Source organism: Onthophagus taurus, chromosome 10, assembly GCF_036711975.1.
Source record: "Onthophagus taurus isolate NC chromosome 10, IU_Otau_3.0, whole genome shotgun sequence".
Taxonomy (NCBI): Eukaryota; Metazoa; Arthropoda; class Insecta; order Coleoptera; family Scarabaeidae; genus Onthophagus; species Onthophagus taurus.
Window position 1 is genome coordinate 3,301,872 of NC_091975.1, and position 18,222 is coordinate 3,320,093.

General features: G+C 33.8%; 3 protein-coding genes across 6 annotated transcripts in view; 1 reads left to right on the top strand and 2 right to left on the bottom strand.

The window, feature by feature from the left end:
• Positions 1-718: 718 nt before the first annotated feature.
• LOC111428217 (fibrillin-1-like) lies at positions 719-10,281 on the bottom strand. The gene is made up of 2 exons (XM_023063656.2): positions 2,832-10,281; positions 719-2,466 (listed from the first exon to the last, which is right to left on the bottom strand). The coding sequence occupies exons 1-2, from the start codon at positions 3,056-3,058 to the stop codon at positions 792-794; spliced, it is 1,902 nt and encodes a 633-aa protein (XP_022919424.2). The 5' UTR covers positions 3,059-10,281; the 3' UTR covers positions 719-791.
• On the top strand, positions 10,219-11,790 carry LOC139431472 (uncharacterized). Its single transcript, XM_071199286.1, has 2 exons — positions 10,219-11,395; positions 11,453-11,790. Exons 1-2 carry the CDS (start codon positions 10,843-10,845, stop codon positions 11,467-11,469), a joined length of 570 nt encoding a protein of 189 aa, XP_071055387.1. The 5' UTR covers positions 10,219-10,842; the 3' UTR covers positions 11,470-11,790.
• Positions 11,791-13,751: 1,961 nt separating this feature from the next.
• Positions 13,752-18,222, bottom strand: part of LOC111428300 (methyl-CpG-binding domain protein 5/6 homolog sba-like) — a 34,864-nt gene continuing 30,393 nt past the window's right edge. For 3 of the 4 annotated variants that reach the window (XM_023063761.2, XM_023063764.2, XM_023063763.2), the window contains 3 exons: positions 17,849-18,200; positions 17,172-17,415; positions 13,752-16,940 (listed from right to left, as the gene is read on the bottom strand). In XM_023063761.2, coding sequence (XP_022919529.2) covers positions 16,805-16,940; positions 17,172-17,415; positions 17,849-18,200 — 732 coding nt within the window. In that variant the 3' untranslated portion in view covers positions 13,752-16,804. The remainder of the gene's footprint in view (positions 16,941-17,171; positions 17,416-17,848; positions 18,201-18,222) is intronic. The other variant, XM_023063762.2, reaches the window with a different exon arrangement.

Below are 18,222 nucleotides of genomic sequence, written 5' to 3' on the forward strand. Positions count from 1 at the left end.
TAGAATTTATCTACAAGATGTCATTCGAAATGGAAATATGAAAAGTTTAATGGTAACAAAACTTTTTTAGATACGCAATTACTGTAGAGATGCAATTTCGTTCCGACGAAAACCGCCGTTACCATGCAATAAAGTAGGCGTTATCTCTTTAAAAGTGCTGCGCTGTCCAAAAGCGTTTATCATTCAGTGCGTTTTTCCTGTGTGCTGATGAAAAATATTGGTCGCATTGCAGGTGCATTTTCGCATTAGTAAATCTGCTGACAAAGTTAAGCATTAAAATCAAACGACCACTTAAAAAGTATTTTACCCCTTCGCTCGGAAAGAAAAAACAACGAAATAAAAAAAAAGGAAACCGAAAACGCACCTGCTACCAACATTCCGAGCACGAACTCAGAATTTATACTGAATTATATTTAATAACTCTCCCGAATTCAACTCGAAGTAGGTTAAATTGTTGGGTATTAAAACGGGTAAAAACGCTGTAGCACATATTATTTTTTATACCGGAAACGGTTATAAGACTTTCAATTAGATCCCTCGGGCGATAAATAAATTTGAGAAGCCGCTTTCCCAGGTAGAAAAGACAGGAGCGAACGTTGTAAATTTCTTCGGCTACCAATTAGCGCTTGAGATCGATGTCCGTTGCCGGTTCTAATTTAAATTAATGGCCTCATTTTCGTTTTTCATTTTTTGCATCCACAAACGAATAAAAGTAAACTTTCGCAAAAAGCATTCTTTTATTTAATGAAAGGTAAACTTTACATTTATTTTTCTTCTAACAAATCAAGTAATTATAAATAAACAAGAATGATTTTTATAACTATTAAATAAATGTTATAAATCATTATTTTTCCACTCGATTTTTCGCAACTTTTCGTTGTAATATTAAACTCAAAGTTTTTATCGCATCGACAAACGCATTTTCCATTGATACAATCCACATCGCACGAAGAAGGTAAACAAGATGAATCATCTTTCGGATCTTTTACGTATCCAGGGTTACATTGGCAAGTGTTCGCTTCGACGCACACCCCGTTCGCACATTTTCGCGTACACGAAGCCAATTTTTCAGGTTTATTGCATCGGAAAGGATTCGTCGTTTGCTCGTATCCTTCCAGGCAAACGCACATTTTTCCATCGATACATTTTGCGTTCTCAACACATTCCATTTCGCATTTTGGAACGCATTTATTTTCTAACTTTGCATCCGGTATAAAATTTTCTTTACATGTGCATATATTTGGACCTGAACAATATGAATTTATACAAGGTGTTTCACAATGTGGTACACAGTTGTTTGATTTTAAAATGTAACCAATATCACAAAGATTTCGAGGTAAAATTATATTATTTTCGAAAATATCATTATCATTAGTTTCTGTGGTTATCTCGATCATTTCATTTTTCATTATTAAAGTTGTTTCATACAATTCAGTTTCATACATTGCAGTGGTAAAGTTTTGAATCAATTTTTCTTCATTATTATCATTGAGGTTTGTTTCAAAATTATTTTCAGTTTCATACATTGCAGTGGTAAAGTTTTGAATCAATTTTTCTTCATTATTATCATTAAGGTTTGTTTCAAAATTATTTTCAGTTTCATACATTGCAGTGGTAAAGTTTTGAATCAATTTTTCTTCATTATTATCATTGAGGTTTGTTTCAAAATTATTTTCAGTTTCATACATTGCAGTGGTAAAGTTTTGAATCAATTCTTCTTCATTATTATCATTGAGGTTTGTTTCAAAATTATTTTCAGTTTCATACATTGCAGTGGTAAAGTTTTGAATCAATTTTTCTTCATTATTATCATTGAGGTTTGTTTCAAAATCATTTTCAGTTGAAAATGTAACCTGAGTTTCATTAATTACGCTTTGTTCGATAAATTCTTCTTCGTATTTGTTATTTGTGATTATTTCGAAATTTTCGTGATAATTAATTTTAAATTCGGGTTTAAAATTAGGTACGCATTTATATGGATTAAACTCATCTAAACTGTATCCTTCCCCACACGTACATTTTCCGTTAAATTTACATTTACCGTTTTTACAAATTTTCCTGCAATCAGGTAAACATTGAAATTGATGATCGAAGAGGAATCCTTCATTGCAAGTGCATATATTTGGCGCGGAACAAAATCCATTGATGCATTCGTTGAAACATTGCGGATTGCATTTAAATTTATCAAATTTATCCAATTTAAAGCCGTCATTACAAACGCAAATATTTTGCGGCGAACAAGTTCCGTTCGAACAGAAAGTTGCGCATTTTGATATACACTCGTATTTGTTGGATGGGTTTAGAATAAAATTTCTTTTACAACCGCATGTTTCTGGTTTAATACAAGATCCATTTATGCAGGGTTGTGAGCAGATTGGATTGCAAAGTCTTAATAAAACTGGGTGCTTTAAGTAACCATTTGGGCAAGAACATGTAGGTTTTTTACAATTAGGTCCAGGTTGGCATCTAAAAATATATTAAAACTTTACACTACATTAAGACATTAATTAATATCTTTGCAAATATCTTCTGGATTTAAGACATTTCTTAATACAGTAAAACCTCGATATACCGCACTAACATTTTCAAGCCAGATCTAGAACTAAAAACATTTGGGTTTAGCCGAACGTCTCTTAAAACGGCTAAACTCGAATGATTCTAGTTCTAAGTCTAGTTTTAGTTTTAATGTTAGTATTAGTTCTAGTTTTAATTGTTTAGTAGTCTTACCTTGTTGTATATTTTTATGGAACTAAAACTAGAACTAACACTAGACCTAGATGGATAGACATAGATGAAGTAAATCATGCATATCAATTTTTTACTGTACTTACGATAACGTGCAAGAAATAGGTCCTGTCGACACAAAAGAAATTAATTCAATACACATAATAATAACACCGTAGTATATCATCTTGCATTTAATTATTAGTGATTGAACAGCTTTATTCGAATAAAACCACTTAAAATATTGATTGGGTGTTCGTTTTCGATGTATTCTGACCACTGAGTCAGTGTTTAGTGCGCGTCGTGGAGATGTCCTGAGTTGTGGAAACGTCATCGAATACAATATTCAGTAAGAAGTTAATTATGTACAAGTCTGAGAAGTAGGTAATGTGGAATAATTACCCCCTTGGCAAGACGTCTTATTACGCGAAATTACAAAGTCAAACGAATTGACCAAGATGAATTATTAAAAACTAAGTAGATTATATTTTGTTGTGTGACGTTAAAGTTTTACTGTTGTCTCTGGTAGGAAGATATTAAATATTGACGCCTGTGAAATTTCAGCCGATAATGCAACACCATCCTCAGGGTTCTCGCCGGAAAGAAAAGTAAACGTTGTATGTCTCTGTCTAACGTAGAAGCTTTTGGATGACATCTAGCGACGTCTCCTCTTGGGAAATTATCCGAACGCAGTTTTCCAAAGAAAGCCATTTACGCCTCTTTCTATTTCTTGCAAGTAAATAATTTTTTTTTGGTTTTTAAACGTTGTTAAAACAACAAGAAGAGATGATTTTGAAATGGAAGGAATTTGCATCTTAATTATTCCGCCTCGTGAAGAATAATTCCTCTCGGTTGATTCACGAAACAAACGGAATTAAAACGTGTATCAACGGTGGAACGTCGTAATTTCTCCGCTTAAAGGATGAAAATCGTTATTATGGGAAAGTACTCGACTTGCGGTTAACCTGAAAAACCGCGTCTAATGGACTCGGCGAGTAGCGAGCCCCACGAACAATCGATATAATTTCACCACCCCCCAAGAAAAGTTAAATAACTCCATCCCGGGGCATTGTGCTCCACGAGATTTTAAATCCGATTCTTAAACTAGGAAGTCACCTCCCTCCTTCAGCCTTCGAGGATAAATATAAAGTTCGGGCCCAGCTTTTGACTTCCTCTTGTTCTGTTCGCTTTTCAAGCTCCCCTTCCCTCCTTCTTCTTTTTTGGACGCGACACTCCATCAGGAAACGACAAAAGCAACCACCCGATTGGATGCGGAGTCTCTACGACACGAACAAAAGTATTAGTCATTCGGTTGGCGTCTACTAGAAAATTGAAAAGAAAAAAATCATTAAAAAAAAAATTCGAGTTGGTTTTAGAGTATATTAGCATCTCGTAATCGATCCTAATTTGCGGTAAAAAGTTTAATTCGTTGGGGAATAATTAGGGTTTGCCGTAATCAGTACGGTTCTGTTTTTAATGGTGTTTATTTTTCCTCATTCGTCGCGGCAATAATTCTTTTTTAAACCAAGTACCGCTTCTCTCGTATTAATTGCGTGGGGAAAAAGGACCCCGATCCTGGAAAACGGATTGTTTCGTTTCGTTCGCCGACCGTGGTCGCGAATGGAGAGCTAACTGCGTGCTGTAATTGCTTCTGCTAGGGCGGGAATAGAACTTTGCGGTTTGTTGTTTTTTAATTAAACCGACTGGGATTATTCCCAAGAATTTTGCCTGACTCGAGTATAAAGATATACTTTTCGGGACAACCATTTCGACTCCGAACCAAACAACTTTCATCCCTTTTCCCACACACTATATTAGAATTTTCAATTTCGCTGTTCGCTCTTTTGAGTTAATCCGTAAATTGAGCGACAAGTAAAGTCCTATTTAATTTCCGGATCCTTCTTCTGCACTTCCGCAGACAAGACAATTTCCCTTATTCTCGTAAAAGAAAATTTCCTTATTTCTTTTTTTTTGCTAAATCTTGTTTGTATTTTCAAACCCTATGTTTGCTTAGTGACGGCTTAAGAAAGCCCCAACTACAAGGTAACTCGTATTCGGACGTTATCCGTTCAATTAAAGGAGAAGTTGGAAGGAGGAATCACGACGAAGTAATGTTTACGCTATCGTCGGGGTCCCTTTCTGCCAACCCAGCTTTATCCTGTAATTTTACAAGCGAGCGGGCAGTAATCCCGGTGTGCGCCTGACTCCTTTGAAGGTGCCATTGTCCTCCCCTCTATGCTAGTTCAAGTGCAACAACAGGACAGCATTCAGGAAAATTGACTACAAAAAGACACCAATAGTATTACAAAAGTCTTTATTTGCATTAAAACAAATACTACTAAATTATACAATTATACTCAATCTTTTAGGGTAAGGTGAAATCAGGCAAAAAGCAAACTTTTTATTTATGTTGCACCACCCCAAAATTGGTAATCTTTGGATCTAGTTTATCTCACTTCTGTACCCTGCAATCAATCGCTGTAGATACTCAAATTAATTATTATATACTGGATTCATCTACTACATACTAAAATCATCGCTAAATTCATGTTCTAGCCGGTATAGAAATTGTGCCTAACTTCTGGACACCGAAAAAAAGCACTAGATATATTGCTTCTAACAACTGGATACTGGAAACATCCACTAGATACTGCAATAATCACTAAATTTAGGTTTTAGTCGCTATAAACACTGTGCCTAACTTCTGAGCACTGAAAAAAAGCACTATATATATATTGCTTCTAACAACTGGATACTCGAAATATCTTGTAAATAATGAAATCATCCACTACACACTGGGGTTATCTGGTAGATACTAGAATCATCCACTAGACACTAAAACCATCACCAAAATTACACTAGATACTGGAATCAATCACTAAATTGTGCTTCTAATCACTATGACTGCTCTTTCTAAGTTCTGGGCGCTGTAACGAAGCACTATAGATATTGCCACTAATTACTGGATACTGAAATTGATCACTAAATTTAAGTTCTAATCACTATGGAAACTGTATCTCTCTTTTGTACACGACGTAAATATAAGTAAATATAAAAATCTTAACTTTAATTGTATTCTTTTAAATTGAAACTAATATTAACGTATCGTTAGTTATTTTGGTTGATAATTAAAGCGACGACGTCAACGGGAGAATTAATCTTGACAAAGCCGTGCGTCATAATGAAGGCATTGTTCGTTCGGGTAAGTCGGGAAGGGTCGAAAGGGAATTACCGGGAGTTTATTTTACTCCAAAAACCCCTCCTCGACCCCCAACCGCAGACGGAACTTAATATCTAGGAAATAAGATGATTACGTTAATCTCCGAGGGCTTGCGCCTCGAGAAAATTCCGGGAATAAACGTTCGAGTGTCCGCGACCGAATGGTAAAGAAGAATTTAATTAAATTCTTACTGTGGACTTGGGTGCCCGATCTATGCACGGTGCGGCTTAATTGGTCCGGTCCGGTTTTCAGGGCGAAACTTTTCGCCGATACCACGAAAAGTTCCCACTTTTCTAAGAAATTACTTAATGTCAGTTAAAGTGCCACGCGCGCTAAACTTAAAAGTAACGCTAGCTTCGAACTAAATAAATGATGAGTTAAGCCCGAGAATCGGGGCTTTAAAGTTCAGCCAGATACTAAATTGATAAAAACTTTTCGAATTGAAATCGACACCAAAATTTTCAAAATTTTAAAAGTACTGATTTTTGTAGTATTAAATTGGTTTTAAAGTTTAAACATTTAGGAATGCTCAGTATAAGTACAAACACGAACTTTATTGTGGTTAAAAAAAATCCAAACCACGATTCCCTACATTCTGACTTTTATGGGACATTGCGAAAAGGTCCGGTCGTAAAAACAACAAAATTCCGACAGGAAACCGAGGCAAAAAAAGCGACGACCCGTTAAGCGCATAGCGCAGAGGCCTCGTTACGTCAAAGGGGCTCCCTCTTTTTGCGCCACTTTCGCCTCGCTTTTAATGAGCCTTTCCTCTTTTTGCCCAGAACCGTTTCTTTGTTTCCGGCGTTATACCCCACCCGTTCGTTATTTAGTTACCGACTTTAAAGGGCACGCCCTTTTTTCGGACCTTCCCGAACGACGTCGCTTTTTCGTCGATTTAATGATTTGTTCTCTGGTGTTCGGACTGTGGTCCTTCGACCTTTCCATTACGTCCATCCCAGGACGAGATCTGGCGGCTGCCTACAAAACAAACCACAACCTGACCCTCGGTTGTAACCCTCGGGTACGGTTTGCATATTTGATGGGTCACTGTGGCACCGCAGGCGTCGAGGTCGTAAATCAAAAAACAAAATGTTCACCACTAAATATATCGATTATTCAAATCAATCACATCAAATTTAAAATAAGACTCTAAGTAAAATACTTTTGACATATTGATTTTGATACGAAAACGACTTTCGAAAAGTAGATTGAAAGAAGTCACTCAAAGTGATGGTTTTTCGATCCTAGGTTCATCTTGGAAATTGTGTTGCAGTGGGGCTTCACGCTCCACGACTTGGGAAAACAATAATTTCCGCTAAAGTATCTTTCGGAAATCGGGCCTCCGGCGCGAATCGCCTCCGGAGATTTGTCTTTTTTTTTTGTTTTTCTTTCGTTATTGTTTTCGAAATATAGGATGATTTGAAAAAGGTAATCGGACATAAAAACTTCCACGAATATAAAAAACAAAACGGTACATTGACCAGGAAAACTTTAAGGACGAGAAAACATAAAGTTTACTACGTTCATTTCAAAACAAGTATTTCGCTTCAAATTGGTCTCGTATCCCTATAGTAAACGTTTCAGTCTATGTATTTTTTACAATTCAATTAAACTCGGGTTGGCTACTTTACTATCGCGATAACGATCGTATAAAATGGAACGAAATGAGAAATGAACCGGGTGTAAAGTGAATTGGTTAACAATAAAGTAACTAAATAAAGCTTTATTTAAGACATATTGTTACGATCTGAAATCAATTAATAAAGTAACTAATTTTGTTTTATTCATCTTTTTTATGTTTTTGCAGACTGCGGACCACCATATGTTGTTAAAAGCATTTCATGGTTTTGAGAGCATCTTGGTTCTTTTTTAATTCTCTAATTTGATCATCGCCAGCAGACACTAGACCTAAAAGTAGAAACATTTTAATTTAGCCGTGCCTATAAGAAATGTTACAAGTTTCTATATAGATGAAGTAGCTCATGCTGCCAACAAGTCGGCAGTCTATAAAGAAAGTTACATTCTTCCAGATGAAGTAGTTCATGCAGCCAACAAATTGGCAGTCTATAAGATGATTATTTTTTTTATCTTAAAAAATTCCTTCTCTTCTAAATAGTTGCTCTCCCCATCTAGCGACAACCATCCATATTAAATCAGTTTTGACATTTAAACCCTACGATTACGTTTCTTGCTAAAATTATTAAATTTTGTGCAAAAATAAGTTTAATTGCGCCAGAATCCCTATCAAAATACGTTTTTGGGCTCTCAAACTATTTATTTATAGTGATCATGGACTCTAAGAAGTGATTTTTCCCGAAATACGAAGATACAGAAACATCGTTATATGATTCCAGTAATATTCGAAAATTAAAAATACTTCACGTTCAAATTATACTATAATAAATCTTTCATTACAATGATCAGGTTCAACAATTCGGATGTAACATCAATCAACATAATCGGGCGTATGATATTAAAACGTTCAGAAGGCTTTTGGCGACCGGATTTTGTATATAAAATTGGATACTAATTACGGATGTTGAACTGCTATGTATGTTGGGGTAATTTAAACACGAACCCGGTTTGGATTTATGGAAGCCGTGTAAAATAGCGGACGTTGTCGCGTAGTTCGATCCAATCCATTCGTAATTTATGATTGGTTTTCGGTCGACAGGATCCCGTTATTTGCAACTTTTATGCTCGCGCGGCTTCGAACCACATCCAACAGCCCAGCGCAACAGCATCCCAATCGAATAAATAGCCCTGCCCAGTTCAATCACATTAAGCTAATTAAAGATAGAGGGAATACCGAATTCGAATCCATTCATAGTTATATCAATTTTAAAATTAAATCACCACAAGTCTTTTTTCTTGGTGTTATCTAAAGATAAACTATGATAATTCCAAATAACAAGATTTTGTTCTGTTCCTTTGAGGTTATCCCATAAAAGCCAAGGCCCCCGTCTCGTTTATAGGCACCGGGAGCCGGTATTTTATTAGCCCGCTGAGGCAACAGATTTGCCGTGGGGTTCCGAACTTATCAGATTCTTCCGGGTTCCGGGGTTTCAACCTCCTTGGACTGCATTATGCAAATCGTGTTATTCGTTCACGACGACGAAAGGAAGACGAATTCTTGTGGATGGGAGGTTTTCTTACGCGGCCTATTCGAGATACGAAATAGGTCCGATAGCCCCCGAAATAGGAAAATCACGTACCATCGTTTGACTTCGAAACGACTCCATTAAGGAAATGACTTTTCCAAACCCCCCAAAAATAAACCAACTGCACATTAAATAGCATCATCAACATATTTAAGTATGCAGTAAATACTATCTAAGATTAAGACATTATTGGGGATGTTTTTTTTTGTTGAAAGATGTCGTGGAAACAAGACGAGGGTTGTATTGAACGTTTGGACTATGTCCGAGAGGGTGACCCTCTCGAATTCACGCCCCCTGTTGCACATAGGGTTCTTGTTATCAGAACAGTTACCCCACTATGTCCTCTTCAATCAAGAGATATTCTCCTATCTTCCGTTGCTTGTGAGTGAGGTTATAAACTACCCAAATTTATCGTTTCGACAGCAACGAATAACGTTTCCAATAATTATGCGTCCGAATTAAACTCCCAAATTAACATCATCAATCTTCGAGCACGAACCGCAATGTTAATTTATCTTTTGAGATGGACAATTCTCTAATAATTTAAATTTATAACTTTTTTCCTTACTGTTTGAGTTTCTTTTATATATTACGTTGAATTGTTTTTAGAATGAAAACGGAGAGCCTCTCGAAGACGACACAAACAACAGTCTCTTCCGGCCGAAATTGAATTTTGGCGTGTATTGTATTTGCTTCCTTCGATGCGACGGTATCTCCTTTCAATATACTACATAGGCGGAGGTTGGGTAAACAAAACGACAACATAAATTCGTTCTTCTCATAGCTGTAGAATATTAAATTTGTGCAATTTGCGTTCCGATCAGATTCAAGCAAAAAAGAACTCGATTAAGGATTGGTGAATCTTAGATAAGTTTTTACTTGAAACTTCAATAGCTTCAACTGTTGCTGGCTCTCGAAATCGAGTCGATTAATCGTTTTTACGGAACTACTTCCTTTCCCATTATTTTTTTCTCTTTTCCTAACTTAATTTATTATCGGCCGCTTCAAAATTACAACTAATTTCAACGAATTGCGAAAATGATACTAGATAAAGATTAAGTTATTGGAATGTTTTTCTTGGACCGTTTAGGTTTATTTGGAAAACGTGCGGAGATAATTAAGCGGAAGTGCAAATCGTTGTTGAGATTCGGATCGGACGGTATGGGACTGTTAATTTTGGGCGCTCAGCATCCGGATTGCTACAGTGTCAATTAAGACGCTGCTACAACAGGGCCTCGATGCTAGGCGGAAAATCGTTTCGTTTTAAAACGAAACCCTACCCGAACCCCGGCTCCAAGTTTACTGTGCGATAAATTTTAATTACACCCGTAAGCCGACGGGTTAATTCCAGGACTCTCTTCGAGTAATTGGCGCCTGCTTTTCTTTCTATGAATTCCTTCAGATATACGATTTCAAAGAGTACATAATAAAATCACAATACGAGATGTGAAATTAAGTAATTGTTTCCCTCAAAATAACTTCCTTCTGAAGCCACACAGCGCTGGAAACAGTTCTTCCAATCCACATAGCGGTGCTGGAACTTCGATACTAGTTCCTTTGAGATGATTTTTCAATCTTGGGAAGAGGAAAAAGTCACAAGGACTCAAGTCGGGCGAATAAAAAGTAGTATAGCTAAATAGTTTTTTTTTAATCATACATTCTGACATTTAAATATGTAAAATGTAGGGTTGCGTTTAATAAGACAAATAAAGTGTCAAGTTACATTAATTTTTAGTGATGATTATCACAGAAAGAATAACATCAACTCCACGTTCAAGAGTTTTCTTTCGAAAATTAAACACTCGAAATGTGTATAGAATCGTCACCAACATAAGAAGATTATTAGTAATCCTTGCTTTTCTTTTGCTTATGGTGATTATTTTACGTTTGATATTTTACGCTAGTTTGGTTAAACAAGAACCAAAACGAGGAAGCGTAATTAATATGGGCACAACGATAGCGATGATATGCGTTTTCGCCCCATTTTTCGCCGGATTACAATTAAGATTGTACCCCCTGTTGGGGCCGTTTATCGTAGCGGCAATTGTCGATATTAGTTTACATATATTTTGGTTGATTTATTATAACGCATTAAAAAATGTACAAAATCAAGATGTTTACGATACAGGAACGTCGTTTTCAATGTATTTACTCGTCCATTGCGGTTCAGCTATTTGCGAAGCGATCGTTTGCGGAATGGCTATTTATTATTTTTATGAATTATTTATGATTGATGTGGATGATGACGTAGATGTTCTCGAAGCTGCTTATTATCCTTATAGAAGATACGGTGAGATTAAATGGAGTGATTTTGTTTGTGAATACTTATTAATTTTAATTTTTTTAGAAGTTCTTATTAAGTGAAAGGAGGCTGTACGTTTTTGGAAGTGTCTAGAGGGATTATTTCGGGGAGGGGCGGATTGCAATAACGAACGAAAGCGGCTTGGGTTGGGCTGAACATCGCGCACTAAAACTCATTACAAGGGATTTCGGGACCTCGCTACATTATTGCGCACCCCCACGAAAGCTAACCGGCTCATTTTGGATACGGTACAACGGCCACTTAACATTCTAATTGCCCCCCCTAGGAAAAAAATTAAGATTATATAGATAGATTATAATGTTTATCAAAAGTTTTAAAGTAATTATTTCAATTTCTTGTCTTTTTCAATATGACATAAACTTAATCTCGTTATTTTTCGTTTGATAAAAGACGTTCGCCGTCACAAACACTTATAGAGAGCACGATGTACGAGGGCGGTTCAAGAGAAATGAGAAGCAAGAAGAAAAGGGGCGAACAGAACTGGATCGCGATGGGTTTTTCGAATATTTTTCGTATTTATTAAATTTCTGTCACAAACAAAACGATCGACATTGCGCCGTGCAGAGGCGGTGGAATACGAAATCCCATTTTCCGGTTCTCGCCTGTCAATAACCTTACATATTATTGAAGAGACGTCGTTGTCGCGTTCTTTTTTATTCCGTTTAATGTTTTTGTACTCTTAAATTTGATGTATGATTTAATTATTGTAATTTTTTTTCTTATCTGTCAAAGTTTGATTTAATTTTTTCTAAGCTACCAACTTCACTTACTGAAAAAGATATCTTTAAAAATAGTATTAGAAGCTTTAAATTTGATTTTAATCATTAAAAATTGTTGATACTGTTAAAGCTCTTCTTGGACAGCTTTAATAAGCGGACAAAAATCTTGGAATCAACCCCAAATCTTATCTTATCTATTTTTGAGGATTTAATTAATTTTTTAGAAAAAACCTCATTAATATACGATCTTTTTAGGAAAATAAGGAAAAATTAATCTACATTCAGCTAAAGATTTAAAACTTTTATGACTATTTTTTTACCTTAAAAAAATCCTTCTCTTCTAAATAGTTGCTCACCCCATCTAGCGACAACCATCCATATTAAGTCAGTTTTGACGTTTAAACCTTACGATTACGTTTCTTGCTAAAATTATTAAATTTTGTGAAAAAATAAGTTTAATTGAGTAAAAATCCCTTTCAAAATATGCTTTTGGGCTCTCAAACTATTTATTTATAGTGAACATGGACTCTAAGAAATGATTTTTCAAGAAATTGACGAAGAACAGAAAGCGAAGAATAACTTTTTGAGTAGTGAGGGTTCAAAAATCGACAAATTCTGTTCCGAATGGTTTCTGAAAACTAGAAATCAAAATGTTGCCCAATCAGAACCATTTCTAAAAAAAAAATTTAAAAAAAACCAAAGGAAATTGTAGAAAAATAGGGAGTGAGTACCTTTAAAGCAGCCTTTTGTAACCACCCTTATCTGATGGGTGGTTACAAAAGTGGCGTAATTAATTATAAATTAATCGGCGCCATCTGTCAATGAAATCCTCAATTTTTCATATAGAAATCCAAATTCCAATTTAAAGCAGTTGATTCATCCTAAAACGTGCATAAAATAAAAATGTATAAATGCAATTGTCACAAAAATTAAATTATAGTAAAAATCAAATTTAATATTCTTACCATATTCACAAAGATGAAGGTAGTTATGACCTAAAAATTAAAAAAAATCCTAAAAGAGATAATAAATAAAGTTTTTAATAGAAATATTATTAATTTTTGAACTAAATACAAATTTCAATTTATAACAAAAATATCTGATTACGCGATTATTCCAGTAAACATTGTCAAACTGCTGCATAATTAAACACCTACAGCAACGTCGATATTAACAACTACACCAACCCCATTTTCGCAAAATCAATATGATGAGGACCGAATTTCCCGGATAATACGATGCTTATGTGGCCTTTTGCAGTCAAATCCCCAATGTTTGTCCATCTCGTTAATGAGACTCGGGTCGAGTATAATCATCGAGTAAATTAGACTTTAAATTGGTATGTATTTGCAAAATCCTTTCCAAGTTTAGTTTTATTTGTGGAATTGTTGAATTTTTCATGAAGAGGAACCCCTATCGAAGCTGTTTTATTATCTACTATCTAGAACAAAAAAATGGTTTTATTTATAAAAGTAGTTATAAAAATTAAAGAATTTCCTTTTTTAATTTGCAATACAAATCTCTTAGTTGGAGGAGTTTTTTGCATTCGTATTTCAATCAAGAATAGATTTTAATGGGAAATTTGTTTAATGAAACAAAATAAATTAATAATCCAGTATTTATTTATTGGGCTGGCAAAAAATAAAGAAAAAATAAAAACGTTATTAATACAATGTTTCTTCTTTCTTCTTTTTTTCATTTATATTTACATAAAAACAGACATGTTTTATTTTTAAATATTATTATTTTTTTTGGAGGGTTGCAGCGCGAACCTTCAACGCCCGCGACACGCAACCATAACACTGGATTACGAGCTTCTGTCTACCACACTCTTGCAGACAGAAAAAATACTACACCAGAACTACACGTCGTCATCGTTTTAAACATAGAAACAGGTACCTCTAAAAAATATATACACGCAAATTAAACAAATAGCGAAATCAATATTAATTTATATATTTTTTTTTAATAGAAATATTTTTATCTTCGTTACGTGAGCTCGTAAGAGATCCAAAGAGAGGTTTACGATTTTCTCCTAGGCTATAGAATGGGAAAAAATTATTTTCTTTTTTAAGTAAACTAATCGTAGAAATAAATAAGCAAAAAATAAATCTTAAAACTAATAAAAAAGGCAACTGCATTTATATAAACAATAAATACAATTATAAAAATAAACAATGTTCTTCTATTTCTTTTCTCTTCATCCACGTTTCAAAAATGCGTGGTAAATCGATAATATTTTTTTTTTATACAACAGCGACTATTATTTTTCCTTTCTTTTTGTCTTACATTCATCGGCTAAAAATGTAGTGTTGTAAAATTGTTTGATTATGATCCGCGCCGACGGGAAAACAGATTTTTTGAGTTAAAAAGAATTTTTCAAAATCAAAAAAAAATCGAACTTAAGATATCACCGTGTGATGCTCGTGACTCTAAATCGCGCAACACACTTAATTTGATTCGATTCTTTTTCCTTATTCAACGATGTAGATATTTTATTAGTAGTAATTTGATCTCAACTCGATTTTAATAAAATGAATACGTAAGGAAATGAAATACTATAATTCAAGAAACAAAATACTTTGGTTTGTTACAAAAGAAAACCTTTTTTTTGATAATCCCAAAATATCGAAAAGAAATGTCAATTTTTTATCAATTACAAATGTTGTTACTAAAAATGGGTTCTATGATGTTCCAAGAACAATTTTGAGGCACAAAATACCTTAGTTTAAAAAAAAATAGACTCAAAGTAGTTTTGGAAAAAGTTATTGAAGAAGAGATGGTAAATTTGAGATGAAACAATATTGGAAGGTGCGATTTTGAAAATGGCAGAAAGTGAAAGAAAATCAGCTACTCATCTTAGAACCACAAATCAATTCATTCTGATTATAACAATGAAATTGATAGAGATTCGATTTCGAAAGTATTATGAGACATTTTTAGTTTATTCAGATTATATTATAAGTTAAAGTAACATTTGTTTTGCATAAACCATGCATTAATTTGTTAAAATTGAAAAAGAAAAGCAGTTGAAGTAGTATCTAATGGAAAAGTTATGGGATTTACTCGCGAAAGTGAGAGTATACTGAGGTATAACCGGACTTTGTCAACTTCAAGAACTTCAATGCAACAAGGACCAAAAAAATGTGAAATGAGATTTGACGTAAGGAATGTTTCAGGTTACTTAAACTTAAAATTTATTAAATCCGTCTTTCCTGAAGGCTTGTTACCGATATTATTAAGCTTAAACTCAAGAAAAAATGATTGTTCCTCATTAATGCTATGATTCTCTTAATAACTTCTCTGTAGTACAAGAAATATAGAATCAAATAGAAATAATACATAAACCCAAAGAAAATAATTTAGGATTTAACATTTTTGTTTCATTATAAATTGAGATTAAGTTACTAACAAAGAAAAAGATATTTCTTTTGTAACAATTTACATTTTACACTAGAACAAGTTAAATAAAGAAATTAATAACAAAGATTTTAATATATTCTGTAACAAAACAAAAAGAAATGCTTAGTATGATTATTTAAGATTATTTTTAATGTTAGTTACGTTTTTTTTGTATACTGTTGGTATATTCTCCGTTATTAGTATTAAAAGATGGAAAAATATTCTATCATCCATGATATTATTAATAAAATAATGAAATGAGGTATTTATGCGTATCGCGTATTTATAGAACGGACTCTATTATTTTATTTTAATTTTATTTTAATTAATTAACTTGTGTTATTTTTAATTATTTCCTTTTTTTCACTGTGTATTCGTACGGTTTGATGGTTGGTTGGTTTGTGGGTTTTTTTGGGTTGGTTCGCAATTCTTCTGCACATTTATCACAGTACCGAAAAGTCGAAATCAAAAAGTAGGTATTATTGTCGATATTATAAAAACGAGAACCTTTGTCGCGGTGACTAGAAATTCAAAAAAAAAATTTGAAGAAACTAAAAGAACGGGTATGGTTCAAACGTCCTCATCACTCTCTATAATCTTTGCTTTGTTATTTTTTTTTCATTCTTTTTTATCTAATTAACCCGCTATAAATATTGGATATACCTACAATCTAAGTGTTATTAAATTACGACTCTAATTAATAGACGACTCGTTTTTTTTTGAAAGCCCAATTTACGTTTCCACTTGTATTAATTAATTTTTTTGTTTCGTTTATTTTTTTTTTATTTTACATATACAACGTTAATATGTAGTAGTACAAATAAAGCACCCCCATCTCGCGAGAGGTGCCACTTTTATTTAATTTTTATATTTTTTTTAGGCTTACGTCCTTTTAAAAGTGCCCAAAAAAACTTACTTGGCTAGTTTTTTTTTCTTTAAAAAGGCGTTTGAAAAATATGTGAACCTTAAAACTTTTTTCTTTCACAATTATGTTCTAGGAATCATTACCAGTTATTTTTTTATAATTATCATTATTTTTCTTTTTTATCTAGTAATATAATGTTTAAAACACGGGGTTCTACACATTCAGAAGCGTTTTTTTTTTGTTATTTAGTTTAAAATTCGCTCAAAACTAGTTTATATAATATATCAATAGAAATCTCATTCCTACATTTTATCATACTCGTTATTAAATTCTTTTCGATGTTGGTCCGTTTTTATTTTTTATTTATTTAGTTTTTTTTTCTAAGTTTAATTAGTGACTGCTTCGCAACCGGCCCCCTGCAGATTTCGATTTTTTCGTCGTCGTTTTCTTTTCTTCTTGATCCTTATCCAACTCAACCATCGCTTCTTGAATCGCATTCTCCAACTGCGCATTTAATTTTCTACTTCTACAACCAAAAAACGTAAATTAATCACAACAAACAACTTAATTATATTAAAACTAGGGAAACAAACTTTAATAATAATAATTAAGCGATTCTATGAATTTACAATCAACACTAAATTACCCAAAATGCAAGTTTAAAAGGACAAAAATTACTTACACATGCTAATACGAAATTTAATGCAAATTACCGATTTAATTCGAATTTTTTTAATAAAAGTCAAACACAACTCACGTCCGTGATTTTTTTCTAACACTATGATGAGCCTCCAAACCTTCACTCAACGTTTGTAAGTCATTCGATTCGACTTCCGTGGAGGATCGACCCCCTCCAAACCAACGTACATGTACTTTTTTGCCATCGGACGATAACTTCTCCACTTTCCCCGGCCACGATTGGCAGCCTTTAGTGGCCCCCCAAACAAGATCTCCAACCGAAAAACTCTGCCGTTGTTCTTGTACGGTTTCGTTTTTCTCTACTAAACAACGAAAACGTCCACATTTTAAAACGATACATTCAAAATATTTTCGCCAAGCCGTTTTTATTTGTTTTGTTTTTGTAATGATGATGAAATGAAGATGTTGTGGTACCATTAGTAGTGGGGTAGTGCCAGCAGCGATGATTTTTGTGGATTATATACATTTTTTTGTTAAAATTAGCTATTACACCGTCCTGTTTAATCATTTTTTTTAATAATCTTCCTTTTTTAAATTGATGGCGCTAGTTAAAAATAAAAATACCTCAAAACCATGCGGAATAAATACTTTTTACTACGACACCATAAAAGCCTATAAAGCAGAGCTAAATTTAATAATGATAAAAGCCATGCAATTATTTTGTTCTTTCAATTAATACACACAAGATTTACTAAGCACCTTTTACCAAATCCGTATAATTAAAATTCGTCTTACCATCATCTCCTTCGTCGAAAAGAGGATGTCTAGTTTCCATTACAACCAAAGTGTCACTATGTTTTCGTCTATGCACAAACTTTTCGAAATTTCTTGAGCTGTACACAGTCGTTTCTTGAGATTTTAACTCTTCAGGCACCACGTGGATACCAGTAGCTATCGTTGATGATTCCGCAAAAGCCATGTGGATGGGGTTTGTTTTTTTGCTATGGTTTAATTGGCCTATACTTGAAATATCGGTAAATTCAAGTTTTTGTGTACTACAATGCACGTGATTTCTCCATTCATTTTCTGTTGATTGATTAATATCTGCTGAATCTGGTTCGCTACTTGATATACAATGAACCATAGCCTAAAAATTATCAAAAATAATT